The sequence below is a fragment of the Myotis davidii genome, unplaced genomic scaffold, assembly GCF_000327345.1.
Source record: "Myotis davidii unplaced genomic scaffold, ASM32734v1 scaffold409, whole genome shotgun sequence".
Lineage (NCBI taxonomy): Eukaryota > Metazoa > Chordata > Mammalia > Chiroptera > Vespertilionidae > Myotis > Myotis davidii.
In genome coordinates this window covers 454,803-465,375 of record NW_006374611.1, presented here as the reverse complement: position 1 = coordinate 465,375, position 10,573 = coordinate 454,803, and the positions used below count along the sequence as shown (strand labels likewise).

Sequence of the window (10,573 nt, the reverse complement as noted above, 5' to 3'; positions counted from 1 at the left end):
TGAGGACACCCGTCCCCAGGACCCAGGCCACTTGGTGCCAGCGCGCGGGCAAGCAGCCGTCCCACCCCTGGCCGCTTGGCGCCTGCGTATGCAAAGTGACGCACCATCTTTGTCAAGTTAATTTGCATACTCACTCCTGATTGGCTGTGGGGTGTCGTGAAGGTATGGTCAATTTGCATCTTTCTCTTTTATTAGTGTAGATTTCAAGAATATTATTTTGAATATTTCCCAAATTAAATTTGAATGCATTTATTTGCAGAATATGTTGAAGTTTTTACACCTGCAAATTTTCTTAATTGTAACCCTAAATAGACTGGCTGTCAAATCTAGTGAGGCTAGTTTGCAGTTTAGCAGAATGTTTTGATATTTTGAAAGGGACCAGATTTTTAAAATAATTCTCTTGTCATTTAAGACAACAAATTCTTTTTTTTTTTTTCAAACAAATTCTTAAGGGCACTGAAAAATTATAAATTCAAAGTAAGTCCCATTTTATTAATGAACTTAAAGTAAGTTAGACTTATGCTGAGCCTTTATAAAACCAAATTTTAAGATATTCCCCACTATGTGTTCACTATGAGATGACCATCTCCCACAGAAAAGAATATTAAGGAGTTTGAGTAATATTCATATCTCTAAGTTATGATTCTCCTTTCTGAATTTATATTGTGAGATGGTTTGAGAGTCATAATGTGTTGATTAAAATGCTTTACATAAGATAATTTGTTCATAGGCAATTTCTATTTATTTACATTTGAGTAGTGTAGCCTATATTCATGGTACAGGTAGATGTTCATTTAATTGAAGCTGCATATTTAGATGTCTCTCCTAGCTTTTAGCCAATCCTGAATATGATAAACATTAAAATATTTTACCTACAGCGTTTCAAGGGTACTGAAAGTATAAATAAAGTGTCTGAGCAGGTGAAAAATGTGAAGCTTAATGAAGATAAACCCAAAGAAACCAAGTCTGAAGAGACTCTGGATGAGGTTTGTATATAATATTTTCTTATTTAGTTCTTATGTGAATTTGAGAAAAATATTTATTTTGCAGCCCTGATTTCTCATAATAAGGGGCAGTTTAATATGGCCACTTAACAGTAAGCCAAACACTAATTTGTAGTGTATTTCCCTTAGGTGTACTGAATCAGAAAAAGGCCTAAGCTGTTGGGGCCTGGTGGGGAAGCCTAAGAACCAGTGCTTTACAGTCAGAAAGCCTTTCCTTTGATATACCTCTAGCTTTGTGCTTTTTTTGTTGTTGTTTTTTTAAATCCTCACCTTGGGATATTTTCTTTGATTTTTAGAGAGAGAAAGAGGGAGAGGGAGAGAGAGAAATCAATGTGAAAAAGAAATCTCGATTGGTTGGGGCTGGAGATGGGCCCTAAAGATAGGTATGTGCCCTGACCAGAAATCAAACCCGGGACTTTTCTGTGTACGGAATCATGTTCCTACCAAATGAGCCACACTGGCCAGGCCTAGCTTTTCTTTTTCTATTTCCTCTATGTCTGTCCAGAACTTCTGAGCTTTCAAAGCTATTTTAAGATCCTCATTCTATAGCCAAGTTGGACTGAGTGAAAGAAACTTCATTTGGTTATTTTTAGCTTTTTCAAATATACATAGTGTCCTTGGCAATAGAAATAGTCCAGTCCTGCCTGCAGGGTATAAATTTATCTTCCAATCTTTACCAACCCAGGTTTTATATATTGGTACAAAGATGTGAAGACCCAGATAAAATCATTTCTGCAAATGGACAGCCTTCATGGAGCTAAGGACAACTTTTAGAACAGCCTCAGTAGAACCGAACTGATTATGATCTTGCCACTCATTCCCAGCAGTCTTAATATCAGTGATAATAACCTAATAAAAATATTATTAGTTATTGTAAAGAGGTGTAGCCTATTAATAAGGTGAAGCATTTGGGTATTAGTGGAAAGAGTATAAATAAGATCAGGTATAGAAGTGTAAATGTTTTATGACTAAAGCTAGTTAATTTGCAAAACCTTTTCCTGTTGGTTGAAAAGCAAATATTAATGTTTGTGGAAAGGTACACACAGCAATTTTGAGGTTTATCACAAGTGTATAATTTAATACAAGTTATACTAGTCAAATATTGAGCAGCTAATAAGGTAAATAGAGGTATAATAATTACTAAAAGGGTTGCAAAGCAATTGGCAACAAAGTTTACCTTACAGAAAATTAGAATAAGGGAAGTGTATCATTAAAAGGTTAAAAGAGACTTACAAATAAAAGTCAGTAAGGGCTGAAGACAATCCAGAGAGATCCTGTGAGGGTCCTAAACTATCTCCTTTTATTTATTTAAGACCTATTTATTTATTTATTTATTTATTTTTGGATCCGTGAGTTAATGTCAGAACAACTAAAAATAAAGTGTAAGTGACTGCTATTCTTGACCATAATCTTGTGTCATATAAACTGAGTTACTCCCACCGGTTTTCATCTTGCATTTGCAAATAGTAGCCTTCAGGGTTTTGTGATCATGTTCCTCTTAATGACATTTTTAAAATATATTTTTATTGATTTCAGAGAGGAAGAGAGAGAGAGAGAAACATCAATGATGAGAATCATTGATCAGCTGTCTCTTGCATGCCCCCTCCTGGGGATCGAGCCTGCAACCCAAGCATGTACCCTGGTATGGAATTGAACCCAAGCCCCTTCATTCCACAGGCCAACTCTCTATCCACTGAGCCAAACCAACTAGGGCAGGACTTCTTTTCATTTCATTTAGCTGGCCAGCCTGAACCCAATTATGTGCTCTCATTATCTTCCTAGCACCTGGAAAAATGTATAAGATGCTTTTTTAAAATACAGATTTACTTTGCTGATTCCTGCTGTCTGCTTTCTCTGTTCATGCCTATTGACTACTGAACGGGACAGTGTAATTCTAGACTGGTAGACTTACTAAAGATTCTTGAGCATGGTATGGTTTGCAGAATATTACTTTAGAAAACTTACTAGAATAACCATTTGGGCCCTGGCTGGGTTTTCTCAGTGATTAGAGCACTGGCCTGTGGAAGACTTAGTACGATTTTTTTTTTTTAAGGATATAAAAACCTCAGTATTTTTTATATTTTTTATATTGACTACATGTTGAAATATGTTGAATGTATTGATTTAATGTGGAACTAAACAGCTGAAAATTACATTTGTGGCTCTCATTGTATTTCTACTGGGCAACATGCATGACATTCATAGTCTTCCAGTGTCTGGACCTTGCCCAACTTCAGATTTACTATTTCTATAGAAATACTCTTCAGCCACAAATGGCTGCTCATTGTCTACAAAACTGCCCTTTCCCACTTTCATCCTTTATTACTTACTTAGTGCCTCTTTTAACTTTCCTACTTGTCAGTTCTGTATCCACTTTATCTTAGCATCCTGTGCTTCCTCTACAGGTCTTACAACATATGTAATTATAGACATGTCTATACTCTGCTTGAGGGAGGGCCAGTAACATGTCTGCCAATTCACCTGTGTATCTCTAGTTTCTAACACATAGAACATGCTCAAATATTAAATTAATAATAGGAACAGTTAGGTAATATATTCTCATTTTTAGAGGCTATGATGTGATCCAATTCATTGTAATTGAATGATTACTCTCAAAGTCCCTTTATCTCTGGGTCTAGAAGTACCTAGGTCAGACTCAATCTTGGGAATATAGTTCTTTTCATCACTTTGGACTAAGAAATTGCTGCAAAGCCAGGTAATTACCTAAGAGCCAGGTTCATTCAAGCATATAACTCTCCAGAACAGCCTAAGAACTGATGTGACTTCTCACCATGAACCAACCAGATTCTTGCAATGAAACCCAAAATCAGATTAAATAACTAGAGCAGCATTTCTCAAAGTGTGTTATGTAAGTCCCAAAAGTTCACGATTGTTTTCCTGACATCATTAAAACCTGTACGTGTGTCTCCTACTTTAAGATTCACAGTATATATTATTAGCTAATGACAGCTTTTGAGAAGTCTTGCAGAATGGAGGTATATTTAACTTTGAATCATGTTTTCCAAACTTAATTATATTAGACTCCTTTTCTTCTAACAGTGTTAGCAATGCCAAGGAATGAGTGATCCATAAAAGACACTTTGTGAAACACTGAAATGGAGGCTATTAGTGGGCAGATGGGCACCTTCACTGTTAAGACTGAACCATAACCACCAAATGTGTGTTTGAATTATTATTCTAGGACCTCTAATGTAGATAACACAACATGCCCATGTAACAACAAATAGGAAAACAATAGAATGACATTAAGATTTAATTAAATGTAGTTTTTGTTCACTAATGAGACCTCGTCTTTCAAATATTATGTAATTTACATATTCTCACAGAATAAACTAGAGGTCCGGTTCACGAATTCATGCTCCAGTGGGTTCCTTCAGTCTGGCCTGTGGGATCGGGCCAAAACCGGCTCTCTGACATCCCGGACGGGTCCCGGATTGAGAGAGGGTGCAGACCAGGCCAAGGGACACCACCGGTGCACAATCGGGACCGGGGAGGGACACCAGAGGTTGGCCAGCTAGGGTGAGACTGCGGGAGGGCTCCCGGACATGTTCAGCCTGTCTCAGTCTCAATTGGCCGGACCCCAGCAGCAAGCTAATTTACCAGTTGGACCATCTGCCCCTGGTGGTCAGTGCATGTCATAGCAACTGGTTGACCAGTTGACTGTCTGCTCCCTGGTGGTCAGTGCAGGTCATAGTGAGCGGTTGAGCAGCCTTAGCATATAATTAGCATATTAGGCTTTTATTATATAGGATATATGTAGTCATTCCATTTTGTAGCTTTAATTTTTTTTTTATTGCCCTAGCTGGTTTAACTCAGTGGATAGAGTGTCGGCCCAAGGACTGAAGGGTCCTGGGTCCGATTCCAGTCAAGGGCACAAACCTCAGTTGTAGGGTTGGTCCTTGGCTCTGGTTGGGGCACATGCAGGTGGCAACCAATTGATGTGTTTCTCTCACATTAGTGTTTTTCCTTCTCTCTGTCTTTCACTGTCCCTTCCACTCTTCCTGAAAATCAATGGGAAATATTCTTGGGTGAGGATTAACAAAAAAAAAAATTCTTTTAAAAATTAAAATCCTTTTTCCCCAGCACAGCTGATGTCTCTTGGTGGTTGAGCATCTTCCTATGAACGAGATCATGCTTCAATTCCCAGTCAGGGCACATGCCTGTACTTTGGGTTTGATCCCCAATAGGGGCCATGCAGGATACGGCCAATCAATGATTGTCTCATCATTGATGTTTCTATCTCTCCCTCTCCCTTCCTCTCTGACATCAATAAAAATATATTTTAAAAAATTATTTCCAAATTTGGGATATGTCTATATATATAAAAGTTCAGCGACCGGAATGACTGGTGGCTGTGTCGCGCGCTGCGCCAGCCAACCAGCCTGATCGGCCTCCCATCCCCCGGCTGGCCCGGCTCCTCGATTGGCCCCCAACACCCTGGTCAGAGACAGGGCCGGCCGCCACCTGTTCGTTGCCCCCAGCCCAGCCCCCAATCGGCCCCCAACACCTTGATCGAGTGTGGAGCCAGCCGGCCAACTGCCCGCGGTCCCTCCCCCGCACCAGCCCAGCCCGATGGGCCCACATTGGGCAACCAGCCAGACCCCACCTGTGCACAAATTTGTGCACCAGGCCTCTAGTATTACTAGATTTTTGTCAAGTAACCATTTTTAAGCCATTTGTTTTTCTGATATAAAAATAGCATGCTATTGCCCTGGCAGGTGTGGCTCACTGGTTAGAGTGTTGGCCCAGAATCATTGATCGGCTGCTTCCTGCACGTCCCATATTGGGGATCAAGCCTGGAACCCGGGCATCTAACCTGGATTGGGTTCGATTCCCAGCCAAGGGCACATACCTGGGTTGTGCGATCGCTCCCCACCCCCAGTCAGGGCATGTGCAGGTGCCCCCAGTGCTCTATCCACTGAGCCAAACCAGCTAAGGCACATGCTATTTTTAAATACAAAATAACAGAAAAGGATAGAGAATACAGAATATAATTCAACACCTTGAAATAAACATATTTAACATTCCAAAATGTTTTCTCTTAACATTTTTATGCATATATTTATTTAAATAGTTGAGACATGACTGTAGTTAGAACTATTTGTTTTTCCCTTAATGTTCTAAGAATTTTTCCACTATTTTTTTCTTTGTATGTTTTCTTTTTTTCTTAGGATTTTTCCACTATTAAAAATATAAAATTTTGTTATCAAAAAATGTGGTTATTTTGCTATTATGGATAATAGTATATCTGCATAGGGTAACTGCAGGAAGATTTTTTTCCTAAGATTCTTGAGCATATATTTCTATAAATGGAATTACTTGTTACACTCTAAACATCTTTAAATTGTATTCCAAGGAGATGATTCCAGTTCACACTGCTACCAGTAGACACCTGACCATTTATAGTGCCATAAAGTAAGCTTATAGTGGGAGTGTCAGGGGGGAAGGTAATGTTTACTTTTATAATGCACATTTTACTCAAGCTATAGATGTGACTTCCTTTTGATTTAGGATGGCCACTTAGCTTTAGTTCAAAGTGCTAATCCTTAAAAGTGGATAGGGATTTTTACCCTATCCAGGCCTTACTTTTATCTATAAAAGATGGGGTAGAAACTGTCAGATTGCTGTGAAATTAATGAGTTGACATAAGAAAATGACTTCTATAACACCTGATTTCCATATGTGCTTGTGGTAGTAAAATAGTTAAGAGCATGGGTTTTATATTCAAGCTGCCTGGTTTCCCATTCTGCTCAGCCACCTAGGAGCTGTAGGGCCTTAAGCAAATTACTTAACCACCCTGCCCTTATGTTTCCTTATCAGCAAAACAGGGATAACAGTTACTACCTCACAAAGAAGTGAAAATTAAATCAATTTATTGTAACAACTATGCATAGTGCCAGGTGGATACTTGAAATATTGGGGGATTACTTTGTAAACTATTTTGCTATACACCTGAAATTGATACAAAATAATGTTGAATGCAAACTATAATGTAAAAATTAAAAAAAAAATTTAAAGGAAAAAAACATAAAAATGTAAATATAGAGTAGGAAAAGAAGGCAATTTTTAAAATAGATTTTTTTTAAATAGATTTTATTGATTTTTTACAGAGAGGAAGGGAGAGAGATAGAGAGTTAGAAACATCGATGAGAGAGAAACATCAATCAGCTGCCTCCTGCACATCTCCCACTGGGGATGTGCCCGCAACCCAGGTACATGCCCTTGACCGGAATCGAACCTGGGACCTTTCAATCCGCAGGCTGACACTCTATCCACTGAGCCAAACCGGTTTTGGCTAAAATAGATTTATTTTTATTGATTTCAGAGAGGAAGGGAGGAGAGAGAGAGATAAAAACATCAATGATGAGAGAGAATCATCGATTGGCTGCCTCCTGCACATCCCCACCAGAGATTGAGCCTGCAACACAAGCATGTGCCCTGACCAAGAATGGAACTTGACCTCCTGGTTCATATGTCAACCCTCACCACTGAGCGACACCAGCTGGGTGAAAGAAAGGCAATTTATGTAAGGCATTTGGAATAGTGCCTGGCACATAGGGCATTCAATAGATATTAACTATTAACATCAGTAAAGGTTATTATCACTATTACTTGGGTATAGTGGAAAAAATGGGGGCTTTGGATTCAAACTCAAGTTCATATTCATTTTCTACTACTCACTAGCTCCGTTGCATAAATTCCTGGGATCTCAGTCTCATCTGCAAAAATACAAGTAGGTGATACCTTCCTTCTGAGGATTGTTAGGATTAAGTGGGATGTTACGTGTTAAGTGACTGGTAAACAATAGATGTTTAATATCTTTTACTTCCTTTCCCATTACTAAATGTTTTATACTATACAATTTCTATATATTAAATATGTCTGAAAAATTGCTTTCCTTACAATATATGAATCACCATTGATTAGATTAGCCTTTGTCTAAAAAAATTAAAGAGACCTTGATAATCCTGCTTTGTTCTATGAAATATGCCTGTTATGGTAATGTCTGTAGATAATTTCATTCATTGTGTGAACTTCTCTTCAAGTTCAGAAACAAATTCAACACAACTATTCATTCTAATTTTACATATATTAAAAATGTTTAGTAATGCTAAAACCACTGAAATCTTTAAGAAAATGTAACAATACTTTATGTAATGCCTTATGACTTTAATGGAATAGTAATATTTCTAACATTGGGGAATAACTGGATTCATTTTATGGTTTGTTGAATAATTCACAGAATTGTCAAAAAAAACCAAAACTGGTTTCCAAGAAGCTGAAAGTTATTGGAAATTAAATTATAAACATCCTAGCTACTAATAGTACTAATAGTCTCATCACAGACTTAAAATGAGATAGTGACTTCAACTCATAGAGTTTACCAAATCTATGAAACTCTGTGACCAGACTTAGGGCATAGTTGGTTATTGATTGATTTTAGAGGGAGAGAGAAACATGTATTTGTTGTTCCACTTATTTATGCATTGATTGGGTGATTTTTTAAATTGATTTTGAGGGAGAGAGAAAGGGAGAGGGAGAGAAACACCAATGTGAGAGTGAAACAAGGATTGGCTGCCTCCTGCATACCAATGGAGACCAAGCCTGCAACCCAGGTAGGTGCCCTGACCTGGAATCAAACTGGTAACCTTTCAGTGCATGGGACAACACCCAAGCAACTGAACCACACCAGCCCCGGCTTGTTTGTTGATTCTCATATGTGCCCTGACCAGGGATTGAACCCACAACCTTAATGTATTAGGATGGTGCTCTAACCATCTGAGCTACCCAACCAGGGACAATTGGCTATAAATATTCTGTCATCCTTCTAAAAGAAGGACATAAGTTAATAAGTATGTATGGTCTGTCTTTGTTTTTAGGGTCCACCAAAATATACAAAATCTGTTCTTAAAAAGGGGGATAAAACCAACTTCCCCAAAAAGGGAGATGTTGTTCACTGCTGGTATACAGGAACACTACAGGATGGAACTGTTTTTGATACCAATATTCAAACAAGTAAGTCTAAATGTAATCTTATCTTTTTGGCGTTAAGGCATTATAAAATATTTGTAGATGAGCTGTTAGCAGTATCTTTTTGTTGGCTTTCACTTTTTTCCAGAAGTCTTTTGCACCTGTGATGTACTTGGAAGAGGTCTCTTCAGTTCACTGCTTATTGGCTGGGTAAATAAAGACCTCTTGGTCATTGAAAAGCAAAAACAAAGAAGCAGTTTAGACTAAACTTGGTTAATGTCCCAAAGTTAGACTTTAGTATCTATACTTAAGGGTAGTAAAAGGGTAATATGCTAATGAGACTGGACGTCCTTCTGGACAAAGCCACAGTTGCAGGGGCAGAGGCAGAGGCAGTTAGGGACGATCAGGCCAGCGGGGGGGAACGGTTAGGGAGCAATCAGGCCAGCAGTGGGGAGCAGTTAGTTGGGCGATCAGGCCGGCAGACAGGTGAGTGGTTAGGAGCCAGCGGTCCAAGATTGCAAGAGGGATGTCCAACTGCAGGTTTAGGCCTAATCTCTGTGGGATCAGGCCTATACCAACAGTCGGACATCTCCAAGGGGCCCCGGATTGGAGAGGATGCAGGCTGGGCTGAGGGACACACACACACACAAACACATTGTGCACGAATTTCATACACCGGGCCTCTAGTCTAGCTACACTAATAAAAGAGAAACATGCAAATTGGTGTCACTCTGCTATGGCCACCATGCAAATTAACCCAACAAAGGTGGTGGTAATTTGCATACGCAGGCCCAGAACGAAGACTGAAGGCTCCAGCCAGAGTGAAGACTGAAGAGGCTTGGCTTCTCTGCTGCGGCTGCAGCGGAGAAGCCAAGCCTCACTGCGACCAGACCAAAGACCTGGGTCCCATGTGCTAGAGGAAAACTGGTGCCGGCAGTCAGGGGAAGGCAGGACTATTGCACAAAATTCATGCAGTGGGCTTCTAGTCCTATCTAATAATAGAGAAACGTGGTAATTAGCTGTACCTCCGCTACCCTTCCCATTGGCTAATCAGGGTGATATGCAAATTAACTGCCAACCAAGATGGCAGCCGGCAGCCAAGCAGCTTGAAGCGAACAGGAGGCTTGCTTGCTTCAGTGATGGAGGAAGCTAACGTTCCCTGCCTGCCTTGCCGGCCTCTGAGCTTGCAGCTTGAAACACTGTTACAAATATAGAAGCTAAACAAAACCCCAGAAACCTGCTTTCAGCCAGCTGGGATCTCAGAGCTGGAGTTGAAACAGTGTTTTGATTATAGAACCCAAACAAACCAGATACCTGCTTTCAGCAGCAGAGGCCTCAGAGCTGGAGCCAAGCCTCCGAGCTAAAGCTGGCCCAGAATAAAAAGAAAAAAGAAAAAAAGGAGCGTTTGGGAGCTTCAGTCACCTGCCAGCCTGAAAACAGCCCTCAGCCCCTCACCCAGACTGGCCAGGTACCCCAGTGGACCCCCCACCCTAAAGGGAGTGTGGCCAGCCTGAAAACAGCCATCAGCCCCTCACCCAGGCTCGCCAAACCTCCATGGGAAGAAAGGCCCCACTGGA

At 40.0% G+C, this 10,573-nt stretch overlaps 1 protein-coding gene across 1 annotated transcript in view; it reads left to right on the top strand.

Moving 5' to 3' along the window:
* FKBP3 (FK506 binding protein 3) overlaps window positions 1-10,573 on the top strand; it is a 20,393-nt gene that overhangs the window by 3,994 nt on the left and 5,826 nt on the right. The window contains exons 3-4 of the mRNA XM_015557358.1: window positions 879-986; window positions 8,906-9,041. Coding sequence (XP_015412844.1) covers window positions 879-986; window positions 8,906-9,041 — 244 coding nt within the window. The remainder of the gene's footprint in view (window positions 1-878; window positions 987-8,905; window positions 9,042-10,573) is intronic.